Source organism: Bradysia coprophila, assembly GCF_014529535.1.
Source record: "Bradysia coprophila strain Holo2 chromosome X unlocalized genomic scaffold, BU_Bcop_v1 contig_20, whole genome shotgun sequence".
Taxonomy (NCBI): domain Eukaryota; kingdom Metazoa; phylum Arthropoda; class Insecta; order Diptera; family Sciaridae; genus Bradysia; species Bradysia coprophila.
In genome coordinates, this window is record NW_023503307.1 from 5,850,255 (window position 1) to 5,866,292 (window position 16,038).

General features: G+C 42.0%; 2 protein-coding genes across 2 annotated transcripts; both read right to left on the reverse strand.

Annotated features, from left to right (window-relative positions):
* Positions 1-203: 203 nt before the first annotated feature.
* On the reverse strand, positions 204-8,491 carry LOC119068968. The gene is made up of 6 exons (XM_037172833.1): positions 7,569-8,491; positions 7,401-7,498; positions 6,252-7,338; positions 2,633-6,190; positions 2,371-2,563; positions 204-2,306 (listed from the first exon to the last, which is right to left on the reverse strand). Exons 1-6 carry the CDS (start codon positions 8,131-8,133, stop codon positions 275-277), a joined length of 7,533 nt encoding a protein of 2,510 aa, XP_037028728.1. The 5' UTR covers positions 8,134-8,491; the 3' UTR covers positions 204-274.
* Positions 8,492-9,516: 1,025 nt separating this feature from the next.
* On the reverse strand, positions 9,517-14,955 carry LOC119068969 (nuclear pore complex protein Nup133). Its single transcript, XM_037172834.1, has 13 exons — positions 14,673-14,955; positions 14,379-14,553; positions 13,815-14,303; positions 13,557-13,746; positions 13,208-13,495; positions 12,973-13,129; positions 11,665-12,106; positions 11,273-11,599; positions 11,091-11,208; positions 10,788-11,015; positions 10,171-10,709; positions 9,890-10,106; positions 9,517-9,818 (listed from the first exon to the last, which is right to left on the reverse strand). The coding sequence occupies exons 1-13, from the start codon at positions 14,786-14,788 to the stop codon at positions 9,667-9,669; spliced, it is 3,438 nt and encodes a 1,145-aa protein (XP_037028729.1). The 5' UTR covers positions 14,789-14,955; the 3' UTR covers positions 9,517-9,666.
* Between the last annotated feature and the right edge of the window lie 1,083 nt (positions 14,956-16,038).

A 16,038-nucleotide genomic window follows, 5' to 3' on the forward strand; every position in this document is an offset into this window, starting at 1 on the left:
AGCTTAAAGTAGAAGAAAAAAGTGAGGGGACCTGTCGTACTGTGTAGCGGCTACACTGTAGCCTGATATAAAAACAGTAAATACCAAATACCTTGCATGCCTTACAGTCAATAACAACAATTACCCACGGATCTTTCAAACAGTAGCCGAACCTCGCAGCAATTTATCAACCTCCTGACTTCATCTGCAGAATGAACCAAGACTTAAAATGCGTACCAGCTTTATTCATTTCAGTGTAACATTATCGGGACAACATTTATAAAACATTTAACATTTAATTTTGCTTGGCCGCTGAAGCTTTCATGTAATTGAATAAATGCAAACTGTAGTCGTAGGACTTTCGGCACAATGTTTCATCGCTCAGTTCATCCATGCACAATTGCATCTCAAATTCGAAATGATTGGGAAACCATTCGAATTCACTTTTTTGAAATTGGAAAATTCCGTCGTTGATGTTGTGCAGCCAAAGCACATCATTATCGCTGTTCACGAACTTCAGTACGGGTGAAGCAAGTCGCATGCTACGGAATCGCCAATTCAACTGGAATACGTCCGGAATCAGAGGTCTGGGTGAAAATGACTCGTCGTCGTCCATTTCGTCCCAATTGTAGCATTTCTTAAATTGTTTTACAAAACTCTCCGTATAAATCGAGCGGCCCTGCATATATTCCACAATGGTTTCGATGCACGATTCATCCTCGTCGAGAATAGCTCGGCATTCCAAATAACTGCGTACGTCACCGCCACCTTCGTTTCCTGCACTGTGAAATGACGCTGATAGCCATCGCGTGCTTCTATGGCGAATTTCGATTATCATTCCATTTTTGTCACACTTAATTACCAGTTCCCGCTGACGCCAGTAAACTGATATTGTTGTGTAAAAAGCGTCATGATCATATGCACTACTTCGAACTTCCTTAAAACCATGCTGAGCAGCAAACTGTCGAGCACCCTCCAGACCCAAACTCCAGACGGGATAGAATGAATGACGAATGCCGTTGGTCTTACTGTCAGTTGTAGTCGGAATGGCCTCCTTATTACTTGCTTTCTTTCCGACGAATCGGTTTTTCATTTCGCTCAATGGCATCAACATCAAAGGTTTTTTGTCGTCGATCTTGTTAGCGGTTTTTATTAACGTGAGGGAGTCCTGCAAATCACTGATGATGTTGTTGTGCTGTTCCAAAATCAAAGCTTCCTCTAAATGTGAAACCTTCTCCTCTATCGTTTGTAGTGTCAGCGTTTCGAAGGAATTGCACAACGTCTCCGGAACGTTGAAAAAGTAATGATTGCCACAACGGATATTGCACTGCATGTCACTAAAGAAGCGTTTAATTTTCGATTTACCGAAATTGATCTGCCTCTTTTCCCGGAATAAACGAATTTGTTTCAGGAATTGCATCTGATATCGACTGTATTCGGTGGTATGCCAGTTGAGATTCGGGTGTGCACTTCGACATGTTAATCGGGACTTCCAAAAGCCAGTGTGTCGGGCTGTGTACAGGTCGCCGTTATATGTTGCAAATGATACTTCTGTCAACGGTCCACTTCCGAATTCTGTGACAATCACAGTTGAGTTTGCCACATGGAATGTGTTGTAGCGTAAAGTTCCAATGCGTAATCGGGTATTGATGACTTTGTTATGAATGCTTTGGATTCCTTTTTCAACGTCTGGTAGATACTTGTAGTCGCCAATTACCTCGACATAGAAAAGTCCGTTACGCTCAACCAGTTCAAACAGCAAATTTTGACTTCTTGTAGAATTGCAAATCGTTACGATCTCTTTCAGACATTGCCTCTTCTTCTCGTCCGATGCATTTTTCGGATCAATGTAACGCTTGTCAAGGCGGAACAGCCTTTTCTTTGTACAAAACTGGAATAACTTTCGAACATCTCCATCATGTACAGTCAGCAGCACTAACGCATGCTCTCCTTGCGTGCACAGTTCATCTATTAAATCACTTTTTATCAACGGATCACCATTCAGCGGATCCACTGCAGCCGCAATACATGCTCGATTGTTTCGATCTGCGAGAAATGTAAGGAAATCGTAAATGAGTGCTCCGCAGACTGAATGCTGAACCGACTCCATCCAGTGTCCCAATCTCATCAGGGTGTACGGTCTTATATCCGACGAATACTTCGGTGCCGATGCTGTTGCAAAGTAGATGAACAAGTGACAAAATGAGACGACCGTCATTATTCCTTGACTCCCGCACGATTTCACTATTCGAACTGTGCGGGCCCATTCAGTAAGGACTCGAAGAGCACTCCAGTATGCAGGGTTTTCGTCGAATATAGCGGCCAATCTAAGACAAACGCAAGAACATCATTAGGCATAGATTCGTAAACAGTTTACTCTTGTCCTCTTACCCGTAAGTCTTGGTAACACCACCCAAAAAATTTGTGACGTCAATATTGAGTGAATCGATGGACAAAGTAACACAAGCGTGTGGTTTCGTAATGTTCATGGCGTTCTCATCCAGGCATTTCAGCAAACTGCGCAATTTCACAAAGTCGTCGTCGCTGCTATAGAAATCAATATCGGAAAACTCCTCGCTCAGTCCTAGGCAATTAAGATGCAAACACTAATGAATACAGACAAACAGACATTGAAGTACCAAAACTAACTCACCCAACATCGAACTGCCATAGTAATGACACTCGATTCCCTCCAACTTTTGCATGATTACTTGACCAATATTGTAGCGTACACGCCATTCGCTCAACCATCGCATTTTATTTCTGTGCACCCATCGTTTGGTTGACTCGAATATTTTTCCGGAAATTGTTTTCATGATGCAATGATCGAAACGTATGAATGGCAATGCCAAGAATGAAAAACTGTGAAGGGCCCACGGTGACGATCTCGGTTTGCTGTACCATTCGAGAATTTTCTGTTGATTATTGCCGATGTCCACTCGCCATTTCTCGAACCGAACGCTCCATTTCTTCCAAAATTGTCGAACATTGTCCATAAGCGTTTCACGCAACTGATGTTGCTGCTTGTGTGTCGACATGTAATCCTCTCGCCACATTGGTGTGCCGGAAAATAAATCCACTTCCGATTGCAGGTCGAATCGCTGCAACAATGTTTTCACTTCAAAAGCATACGCCTCGTACATGTTCTCAATGGACTTGCTGTCGCCGATGAAATTAAATTTCGATACCGGAGAAGCGGCAACTCTTTTCTCGAGAAATATTTCGAAAATCGGCTTCGATTCACGATAGAGTTTACCGAGCACGGTAGGCGACCGATACATTGGTTTGTCCGCTTTTTGCATGAAATCTGGATAGGCTGTCGGAAGTAGTTTTGAATCGACTTTGCCAACTGTCAGTCCTTTCTTTGGTGCGTCAGTCTCTGCAGCTACGTATCGCGCTAGTTGGATGCTTTTCGGATCACGCATACCAAGTGAATCAGAAACAGCCAGATGAGCATTCGCAATAACGCCCAGTTGGTTCTTTGAGACATAGTCGCAGAAAAACTGAATCGTTGTAGCCAGACCATTTGAATCACCGGTAAACGGAGCCTTTTTTTCCTCTGTAAAAACTTCGACAATTTTTTCGCCCGGAACTTTTAAGTTTTTCGGAAGCAGATCCTTATCCCAGATGACGTAGTAGAGATCCCCATCCAAATCACCGCCAGCACATTCTCTTGCGTGTGAATCCGCTCCTTTTGATGGAATGACCAGACAATTTTGATACAATTTCTTCAGAGGAGCAGTGGCGGCGGTTCTTTTACAAGCATTGAGCACACGAATATCCGACGGAAGAACACACGGATTGCGAAAAACCACAACTCTACCTTCCAATTCAAACTCATTATTTTCTTCCACAATGTTTGCATAGACTTCACCATAATCCAGAGTTCCGGTTTCATCCAGAACACCCATCAACACACGACCATTGGAGACTGGAATGTGAGAATAATTCGTGATGCCAGCGATTAGATCATTAATGTTACTGAAAAGCATCTGCTGGAAAAACGGCTCTCGAACGAGATGTTCGCGTGAAAACAAATGCCAATCGAAGATGTTCGAGTGAGACACAACGAATTTGAGCGAAGCTTCGTCGTCGGCCAATATGTCGATGTTCTTCATCAGCAGATTGTGTTGCATGTCGAGAAAAACATTGTCGGGCACACCAAAGCTGGACAGCAACAGGATGACGTGTCGGTTGAGACACAGCTGAATCGGACGGCTGTAATTCAACACCTCCAGCATATTATGTTCGCTTTCAAATTTCTTCATCGATTTGCGAAACATGAAATCCTCTTCCTGATCGTACACCGACACTACACCTTTCACTCCTCCGACGCGAATCTGCAGAGCCGACGTTGATTCTGGTATTCCTAGAATTTTTGTCACTTTTTTGAAAATGTCTCGCGATGCCCGACCAATGCCATCGCTAAAGTTTACGTCACCGATTTCCACGTCAGGGGCAACCGTTTTCATATACCGTTCATTATCCAATGCGACAGTCACAACGCTTGCGGCAAATGCCAAAGCTATTCGAGTCAATTTTCTCCCAGCATTCCAACTATTTGGAAACTGTCCAATTTTGTCGTAAACTTTCTGCCGATCCAATGATGAGAACCAACAACGACCTTCACGCAGCTGTGAGTTCGAACATCCCAGGAAACTGAAATAAGTGTCGCCCACTCGAATGCCTTCAGTGAGCACGCAAAGAAATCTAAAACACACTTTTCCCGATCGCCATGGATTGCCGCCATATTCATCGCAAAATGAGACCATCAGAAAGTTGTCGGGGTTGGGAAAGTAACGAAAAACCCGATTGACCGGTACCGGTTCTAAACCAGTGAATATGTAGCGATAAGGAGTTACTTTAACTCGACCAATTAAGGCATAATTGCTCGGCTGAGGACTGCAATCAGGAAACGGTAATTTCACATCGGCAATCTGATCGATGCGAAGAGTGTGAAAGCGTGTTGGCTTCGTGTTGTTTAGCAACAGCATCAAATTGGCGACTGATCCGCAACTATGCAAGTGATTAAGAATCGATGCTGGTAAGTGGGTTGGAAGAACAGCCGCATGGGTACTGTGCCAAGCACTGATGAGGTAATTTCTCATGAAATCGTTCGAGTTCCCACTTCGATTCCCACTCCGTTCCATGTTGTTCGTTTGTCTCAGATTACACACATTGTTGACCTGAACATTTAGATTCTGTAAGGCACTGCGTATGCCCCACGAAATGTCCGAACGAACCGGAATGTTGCACTTTAAACGGAGATTGAAGCTGTTGTTGTTAAAATCGAAATGATCCAATTCGTTTCCGGTGAAATAACATGGCGGAAGCCGTAGACACAAAAAGATTTCGAAGCATTGATTACAGTCGTTAATTAACACCGGTCCATCAATGTCCATCGCACGAATGATAAACTGGCCAGACTTACTAGACGAAAGTACGATTTCGTTGCCACGAATGGAAAACTGGAATTTTCCGCTCCAGATGCAATTCGAATCGTAGCAAACGGTTAAGAAGTCATTGAAATAAAATCCTCTCATTTCATCAAAGTCGAGCCCATTGAATGCGTTACATTCACTTTCTTCGTCGGATTTGGCAGTTCTATACGACACATCGAACCATGAGCGTAAACGTGAATTTTTTCTGTTTGATGCAATTGAAGAGATTTCTCTTATTATCTGGGAATCAACTGTGACGTCCGCAACAGTAAATTGAGCGTATATCAATCCCGATCTGATACGATCCACTCGAGAGGAGATGCAATTTTCAATGTGATCGACCAGAGACTCGATCAAATGTTTTTTGTTCACGAAATTAAAGAAACGAAAATGGAGAACATTTCCACCGTTCGGCATGCTCAGAAGTAGTTCGTCATCATCGGCCTCTTCATCGTCGGAGTACTCATTCTCGTTCACCGTCAGCCGATCGGACTCTAAAAATGCTTCGACTTTCTCATTCACGTACGGATCGAAAGCCGATTTGTACTCGACCATCAATTGCCGTATTGCATAGTCCATCGATATTTCCAGTTGAGTGAGTTCGTTTGTCTTTCGTTGTTCATCTGACACAACGAATGCCACGAAATTGGCTAGATCTTTTCGGGCACGTCCTCGCGATTGGATTGTTGACTTTACGGATTTGATACCGTCGAAGCAAATGACAAGACCACAGGCGGCAACGTCTACTCCTTGCTCAAGTACTGACGTACCTAAAAATTAATGTGGTCAATGCAGAGCACTATCGTTTGAAACAAACAGAAAATCCATTACTTATCAATACTCGGCATTCCCCCCGGCTGAACATCTCCAAAATGGATTGCTGCAGCTCTTTGGGAAAGTTCGTTCCCGACGATCCAACAACGAACGATGGATTCATGTGGGCAAGGTCAGACTCATTTTTGAGCTTACGGCACAGCCTCTCAGCGGTATTACGACGATCTACGAAAATTAGAATTCGTTCGTCGTCATTCAGATGGACCTTCAGGCGGCGTAGCAATTCGTCCAATTTCGGTGAATTGTCTGCAATGCTATGCTCGCGCTCAATTCTCTCAATTCCACTTTGCATTTGTTTTACAAACGCACCCATTGCCGGTGAGATTTTCCTTAGCGTATCGTTCCTCTCAACGAATTTCAGATCAGCTCGAATGAAGTCTATTAACTTCCGTGGTCCGAATATTTGCAACAAATCCAACGAATCAATCCATTTCTTCATCCATTGCGTTAGCTCGAAAAGCGCCACATCAGCCATGTTCTGTGCAATCATTTTCGAATGGCTGAGTGATTTCACGACAATGTCGGTTTTAATTTGCGTGGACACATTCGGCGGTATCGGGATCCAGTTGCTTTTAAAAAAGTCGTGGAAACGAGACAATTTCTCCAACGATTCGATGATGAATGCCTCGTACTTCAATTCGAATGACGTTTTGTAGATTCCGACGAATTCACAATTCACACTCTTGACAAACTCACCGTCATCGACCAGCGGTGTATAAGGTACGGCCATAAGTTTGTCGCACAACGACGAAATACTTTGACGGATATTCATAGCATTCGAACTGGATGGTGAGGCAGATAGACCCAAAACCCTTGGTCGTTGCGAGGCTGGACATTTTAGTAAGTAGGGTAACAGTAATCCGTATGGCGATAGTGGACTGTTGGCTTCGTGAACTTCGTCCAGAACGAGCAAGGATTGTTGCGACATGTCAACCATTTGCATTTTGATTGCATTCAGAAGCATTGCTGGTGTGCACACACAAATTTCATCAGATGACCATGGTGTCCTATTATTTTGTTCACCACAACGGCGCATCACTTTCAAACCGGTGTTGCGTTCAACGACGCTCGCTTGCTGCTCAACCTGCGACAGTGAAGGACAATTTAGTTTTATGCAGCTGCGCACCCATAGTCATCGTAACTCACCAGGACAACTGTAGGAACAATGAATGTTTGCCCTTTTATCGGGTTTCGTTGGTGATACGCCTTCATTAACATGGTGGCTATGAGTGTCTTTCCCATACCTGCAAAAAATATATTTTCAACGGCTGACATGATATCAATGATTTTGGGGCAAAAAAATTGTTACCGAACCTGTTGGCAGGCATAGGAGAACGTTGTTGTAGCAGGAGAAAAAATAGGACCGAAACTGGTAATTCCGTGGATACAGCTTACTGCGTCGGGACACCGCATTACCAACGTCAATCATTTCGTCCAGATCCTTGACACCGTGAAAATTGATCGTATCGGATCCGACAAGAACAACATTACTTTCAACGGTTGCCGTCAATTGTCGGATGTGACGGAATGATGAAATGATGTTCGACCACTTTTGATTGCCAGATGGTCGGTCATGACTCGAACGCAGCAGTGACACTTTTTTTCCGTTGAAATTGGCGGATAATTGACGAAATCCGCAAATTTCATTAACTTTACCGATTTTGGCCATACACCGGCCACACACAACGTTATAGGGACATCGTACATTGCCGGATTCAACGAGGCGAATATTTGGTGGCAATACACCATCAGGAATTGAATATTCGGGCCCAAGAGCAAGGTTCCAGCCGCCGTTGTTTAAATCTTGATAAAATGCGAGTTGATTGTCGTCAGCTAAATCAAAGCTGACGCATTCCACGTATGAACATTTTAATGGCATTTTGCAAGATTTCAGAAATTATTATGCAAGAAGAGTGCATCAGCTCATGTTGTTCGCATCAAACTCCCTTATGGGTGTGACGATCGTATGTTGCGTTGCACACGCACACGATTGCTGCGATCGTAAAAAGGAAACTATGTTCGATTCGACACGGATTTACAACATTTACAATAACAACTACATACGACAGTACTGTGATGTAATTCCCGATTAATCTTTGACGAAACGAAGTAAACTTATTTCAATTTGATATTTGACTATCTGTCGGTTCAATTGTAGCTATTTCAAGAACAAACCAATTTCACAGGACGACAGAAATTGTTATGAGATGGGAATTTACCGGCAAATGTCAGTTTTATCAGTGTTGTGTTCGTTTTTGTTTTGAATATTGTTGTCATTGTGTTCCAACGGTTCCAACGTTTTGGACGTTTTGAAACAGGTGAAGTGTGTTTAGAGAAAATGTACAGTAGCGGCAAAATTTTGAAACGCCGGTTCGATTTCAATACTAAAAACATTCACATGCGTGCTCTCTGAATGGAAATCAGTATAATACCATGGGTTGAAGTTCCAAGCAGGGAGTAAAAGCCAACGTTCTGAAAGAACAGGTTAAGACAGCCACAAAGGCGGGTGACACCGAAATGGATAAACGCACTCAGTACAGATTGTGTGTGAAATTAACTTGAAGAAAATGATTTTTGGGAAAATTCGGAATTTTGTTTTTGTTAAGTTGTTATTTTCATATAAACGTCGTAGCCGTTGATGCAAATTTGTTCGTCACCGCCTTCGTGATCAACTCAGAGTTGTCTTTACCTGTTTTTCAGAACCTTGGTGAAAGCATAAGCATCTTGTTTGGATATGTGTATGTGTCAATGGAAGTCATGAAACTATAAACCAGGTATGGTATATCGTCCAAAGTTTAGAAGTATGTAAACAATAACGACAATAACTCAGCCCTCAGCTGATCACAGAAAATACGGAACCCATCGGTTGAGAAGGAAAACAACGGTTGGGAAGGAATACACCAACACACTCTTACTATTACAGAAAAATCTCTTTCAAAATACCCCAATACACACTCGATATGCTTCGCCCGCGCGTGCACACATCTTGTGTGTATTGGGGTATGTTGAAATAAACTATTGTTATGTTGCATCCGTGACATTTGGCGTAATAATGCCTTCGAAGCCTTCGAAAACTATTTCAAGAAAGGGATGAGATAATATATTCGAACAAAAGGCAATTGAACCCTGTTCACCTCTGGGTCCAGGATCTAGAACGTGATGGCTTCAATCACTTTTTGATTCTTTCATTTACCATTGACTTTACGTGAGAAAAAAGAAATAGTTTCAAATCTCTAGAAATGGGACAACAATAAGGCGGCAGTGAACAGTAAAAAAAAAAACTTTTTATTTTTCAGTTAGATTAATTATCAACGTTTTTGGTGATTGAAATTATGGTCAAGGTGACGTTACATCAATTTATCGTTGAATCAAATTGGTTGACTGACAGTTTTTGGTTAAAAAAAAAACAAATCTACTCGATGGCTTTCTGTTTGTACGAGTCGTTAATGTGTTCATAGCCCAGCTTAAGTAGAAACTGGAATGACTTGAGAGAAGTTAGCGATGCCAGTTCAGGTGCTTCCAAAAAGTCTTCGATCGGAGGTAGGAAATCTTCAATATTTGAACCTAAGAAAGACCCAAACAGTTGCGTTAGGCGTGACCACTTCCGTCGTCCATTTTATCAATGTAAAATTTACCTAGTACGAAGCACAGGTCAATCAGTTTGAACAGCAGCATATTCTGTAGATCATTCAGCGGTGCATTTATGTTGTACGTAGTCCAATTGTCACGCAATATGACACTGCACCATATTTTGTGCCTCACATCAATTGAGTCTTCGACATGATTGAGTAACTCTAACGCTCGTCTGTAGTCGTCTTCTGTAGCCGAGTCATTTTCTTCAGAAATCAGCAACTGTAAAAATCGTTGGAAAAAATTACCCGTCACATTCATCACGTTGCAAAGCGACCGAACTTACGTTGATAATTTCTTCCGGTTTCAATACTCGCGGGTTCATCAAATCGTAACCGAATACACTAAGTAAGTGATCGGGTATGATCTCTTGATATCCGATGATGAACAATTCCACATTGATTACACTCAACTGTACGCTCATATCCTCATCGGCGGCAGTACATGCCAGCTTGGCCAGCGACAGCATAGTCTTCTTCCTCTGTACCAATTCCGTTTCGTTTTGTGCCAACATTGTCAATATCTTAGCCGCTCTGCCTAAATCACCATTGAATATGCATTGCACCCAGGCCAACGACGGATGATCGCCAAGAAATTTCGATAATTCGGCCTGATTATGCTTGAATCGTTCGAACAGATCGCCCCTTTTATTTTGTCGCAGGTGCCAATTGATGGCAAACTGTGAAAATTCCATTTCCTTGTACTTTTCGATGTATTCGTCGAGGCGATCTTGATTCGCCGTCTGATCGCATATTTGAACCAGAATTTGAAAGTCTAGATACTTCTCGGCTAGCTTGATCGCAAGTTCGTACTGGCCGTCGTGGACTGTAACAAGCAATTAGTTGGACGATTGTTTATCATCAATAAGCTTAGATGGCTATGCAATGGAGGTCGCTCACTCACCGAACGGGTAAATCAAATCACTGCGCTGTGATTCGTACTGCTGTACCATAACCCCGTATTTATCTGTATCCTTGATGCTTTCCAAATACGCTTTTCGGCCATCCAAAACAAAATCAACCAAGTCAACCAATTGCCTGTAGTGACGCTGACGCAACTCCGGTTCACCGGTTGATCGGATTCCATGTTTCAATGTAATAGAAATTTGATGGAGCAGAATGTCCCGTAGACCTGAAACCGAAATGCATTCACATTGTCAGAAAGAGAGACGAATTGCTTCCTCACGGCTCAAGAACCGAGTCTCACCATTTTTGCCGGATGCTGCTGTCCATGGCAAGTATTCAAAGTCATTTTGTATGTGTGCTGGTAGTACGAATTGGCCAGATTTTAACTCACGATATTTCATGACATCGGTGAGAACGGTCTGATCGGATAAATACAGAAGAAATAATTTTGTGAAACTAGAAGCCATAGGCGTAACGACTTACCAATATGATGGTATTCACATCGCTCAACACTGACGAAATGCGTGACGAGGACTGTTGACTTTGAACATTGTCGTCGTTCACATTGGATAGCAATCGGAAAATGTCCTGGATCTCTACGATTTTCACGTAAAACAAATCTTGAGCGGTTAGACTCACATGGACTTGTTCGTTGCGTTGAACCAGTAATGTTTGTATAGCTTCGTCGATGAGCTTTGCGTAGTTGTTGTGAATTTGCTTCAGGGAAATCGCTGCAACTATTTTCTCACCAATATCGGACAACAGATGGCAAGTTGACTTTACGCTTCCTCTGTCAGTAACCGTTCCCAACTAACCGGAATCAGAAATGGAACAAATTTAGCAGTTTGACACACATGGAAATGTGAACAATTTACCTTTGTCCAAATGTCCGTGGAATGCAAGAATTCGATGAAAATATTGTACGCAAGTTTCTTCTCCTTCAGCTGTTGGATAATCTGCATGGAAAACGAGCTGCCAAGTGCATTTTTCGACATTTTAATTTGTTCCCAACGAGGATCCGATGCGGGTACATCTTCGGCCAGATCTTTAGCAATTTCAATCACAATCCGATTGATGTTCGTCGATGAATTGCGATTTTCCAGCAGGCCCGACAATATTTCTGTGGTTTTGTCGAAATTCTTCTTCAAATGGTAGATGAAAGCGGCCTTCAGTTGATTCTTTTCCTCTGCGTCGTACACTTCGTCGGGATTCAATTCGTACATGGACAGATTGCATGGATTGTCCAGGTTGGCATTCGATGCACTGAGAAAGGAATGATCAGTCGGATGAGCGCCAAATACGTCCGATGTGATGGAGCTGAAAATTTGTGGAAAAGAAAAAATTTAAAAAATTTTGAGCAGGATTGACATCTGCGAATCTTATTTTCCTTGTCATGAAGTCGTGCCTTCAATTTTTTATATTTTCATATCATCAGTAGTTATCGAATCTATCACTTCTTTTGTTTTAAATATTTTCAATATATTTTCAAGCACAAAATCTGCTACTTCATCGATTTTAACAGACAATTTACTGTTGACAGCAGAGATGTTATATGACGATCGTTCTATTTACTCTGAAAACTACGAACGAATCGAACAACTGTTGAACAAATCGAACCAGCTGCTTCGTTATCATTTAATTGTGCACAATTCAACGAAGTGAATGTCATGCTAGCAAAGACGACAAATTGGCCATTTTTTTTTTTTTGAATAAGCGGGTGGGTTGAGAGTCTTTCAGTGTTCCAAAAATGAGTTTTCGGGTCGGACCGGGTTCGGGCGGATTTCGAATTTAAAATTATTCCGCTCGTAACATCGGGAACATTGAAATTGAAATTCGTGCGGGTAATTGTAAATTCTTCAAATTCTAAGCAATTAAGACCCAATGCTGACCACCTTATTGTCTGTTACTCGAGGAACAAAACTGACATGATCTGACCAGAGCACGATTTTGAACAGTAACGCAAAATCTTTCAGGAAACCCAAAACCTGACTTCGGGTAACCTAAACTCTCAGTTTAGTTTAAAATTCAATAAAATAAGTTCAGGTCGAATAACGTTCAGGTAGTTTGGATTCAGGTTCAAGTCAACATGAACTGATTCCGAGCCTTAGACAAGTATACAAATTTAGCAAAAAGATCGAGATGGTAACGAGAAGTTAAAAAAAAAATCGACAAAAATGACGTACCCATTAAAAAAGTCGTTCTGTTCAAAGTCTGCAGCCGTAATACACACCAGGCCGTTCAACCGTGAAAAGAACATCGGAATTCCATTATGCACGGCCGCTGCCATTATTTTGTCACCTTGCACTGGCAATTCGATTTTCTCGTTTTCATCGTTCAGGCCTAAAACACAAAATTGAAAACAAAAAGCGTTACAAAATTGCCGCCTATCCGAGAAATCCTATCCTAAAATTCCCCTACCGTTCAAATACACCTGAATCACTGTCTTGTCTTCATAAATGTACGCCGCATTCCGTGTCATCGTGAATTTCATTCGAGCAACATCGGTCACTGGATTGCCGGTATAGAATGTGTTGTGCTTCATCTGACAATAGTTCGCAACAGCAAACGATTGATTCTCCTCGACGAGCGTGATCAATGCATAGAATACTTGTGGTGTGTGCGCAAAATTTAAAGCGGACGCCAGAACCACGATCTTCGAATCAATTGTTTGCATGTCAACGAATTTTACTTCGATGCCAGTGGAGTCTACAAATTTGGTTAGGAAATTAGAAATTTTGAACAGACAGATCTGACAGTAACTACCAACCTCGATTGCTCCACAATTTCTTGTGGAATACGTTGAACACCTTGTTAAGTATCTCGTGGTCTTCGAATAAAAATGTTTCCGCACCGGTTGCCTGAATTTTCCATCGTTGAATCCACTTGTCTGCCAGTAATGAAACTATCCAACTTCCGTCTTGTGACTTTGAAGACTCACCACACATTCTGATCAGTTTCTGTAATCGAAAAACAAAACGACTCGTATCACATCTCATTTCCGTACGCGAACCCATTCCGCTCTCACATTTTCTTTCTCCTGACTGCTACTCATGGCAAAAATCATCGAAAATCGTTTACCAATCCCTCCCAAAATACCCGTCGGTGGTCGAATAGCCCGATGAACGATTGAGTATCGTGATCCGCTTAATTGCAGTTGCAGCAACACCAAATTGCAAGTGGTGGTGACTAGAATGTATCCCACCGGCGATATATTGAACAATTCGTCGAATTCTTGACCTTCCAGAATTTCGGTTACATCAATGGACGAGCCATCATGGGCCACTGAGGGCCAGTAGCGAATTTCGCCAGTTGGAGACACAGCCAAACAAGACGCAAATTGTTGATCGTCAATTGTGAATACAGTCACCAGCGATGCTTTATGACCGATGTCACAATGGGGTAGCGTAAGTTCGCGACATTGACTAGTTGTGGCCCGACGAGGCGTTCGGATGGATTCATTCAAATTTGAATTTTCTTTGTACGGCCACACATACAGTTTGCGGCCGCAAACAGCCTGTTGAGAATCGAAAATAAAAATTTGTCGATCGTGTCACGAATAGCCAATTGCAATCGAAATTGATAAACTTACCCAAGCCCAACCATTGTTATTGCAATTAACTGAAACTGTGGCACTTCGTTCGGAAAATGTCAGTGCTTCATTTACTAACACAGGCAGCGGCAGACCATACGATTCGATGATATTATTTTCCGATCTTGCAATTATCTTTGTGGACTGATTCGAACGGCCAGAGACGCTGTACCGGCTTCCGGAAAGTAAACAAAAAAAGTTAGGTTAGGTTCGTGCCGACGAAAACGCGCCTTTTCTGCTATTCCATATTATGTAAATCGATCCACGATCACTGGATGTTTGCAATTCAATTACCCAGATGTTGGTAGTTTTTTCGGTCCACCAAGGAGCGACTTTCTCGGGGCAGAACTGTTTCGCGGATAAGTTAATCTGGAACCAGCGGTATGGGTGAACGATGACGACGTATTCATGATAATTAATTAACGCTAATTGATAAGAAACTAATTCAATTAAAAAATTGCAACTATATATTCCCACTGCTATCCGAACTACATAAACAACTTTTATTTTTCAAACGACATAAAAAGAAGTTATAAAATGAAAACGTTCTGTCTGCAATTACGCTACTACGAACGTCAGCGATCATATAACCTGCGAACCGCCTGGTTTTGTAAACACAATGTAAACATTATGCCGCAAAGTTAACCAGAGATTTTCGGGTGCGCGTTGCGTATTCGAGAATTTGTATGAAAAAGGTCGATTCTGACTTCCGACGACTGATGCGTAATGACTAGAAAATCAATTCATGTAATCAGTTTGTCGATTTCTCATTCTCTGATTCTCTTTGGCACTTCCATGCACTTAAAACATATAGAGTACCACTCGAGAGGTGGCATGGTGGTGCTGATGCTAATGGACATCAAAAAATTACATGGGCATCCAGACACGTTAAAAATGACAGCGCCACCATGACATCTCTCGAGTGTAACTTCCGAAAGTAATGACTTCACCAGTCAGTGGATGCAACTGTAACGCTCTCAATTATGTTTCTAATTGATCATATAAACTCGCCAGTAATAATCTTTATTTTCAAGTCGCATTGGACCACCCGTCTCTCACATATTCCTCGAGAAGCCATGAATTACACTCGACAGACGCCAAGGTCATTATTTCAATATATGTCTGTTATCCCACATATTTCTGTGGTTTCCTTTAATCGACAGCGCATTTATGTCACCTCTCGAGTGTAACTCTATGTGACAAGCAATCTGTCATTGCCAAATCTTGATTTTAGATAAACCGTTGCCTCCTTAAAATTTTCTGCTTTAGATGGAAATCTCGCCATAACTCTTCGTGCCTCTGTCTCTTTCGTTGTTGACTGGATGAAATACTGAAACTTCTCTTCAGGTGTTTACATCAGTTCATTAAAACTGACTCCAGGAATTGAGCCATTGCCTTACATAACCATCGAATTCAACACGTTTTGGTAACTTTGCCTAGATGTTTTTGTGTCACGTCGCTCTCCAATAAATGGTTCATGAACATGACTTCTTTATGGTAACACCGGTCTTCGATTCCTGCGCAGATTTGTCTCTCCACTTCATCCTTCTTGCGAATTCTAACTCACCACAGTGGTAGAATTAAAATTAGAACTCGTAATCGGAATATTTTTCTTTATGAAATGTGATATCAATCAAGGCTGTAACCTTTGATATCAATG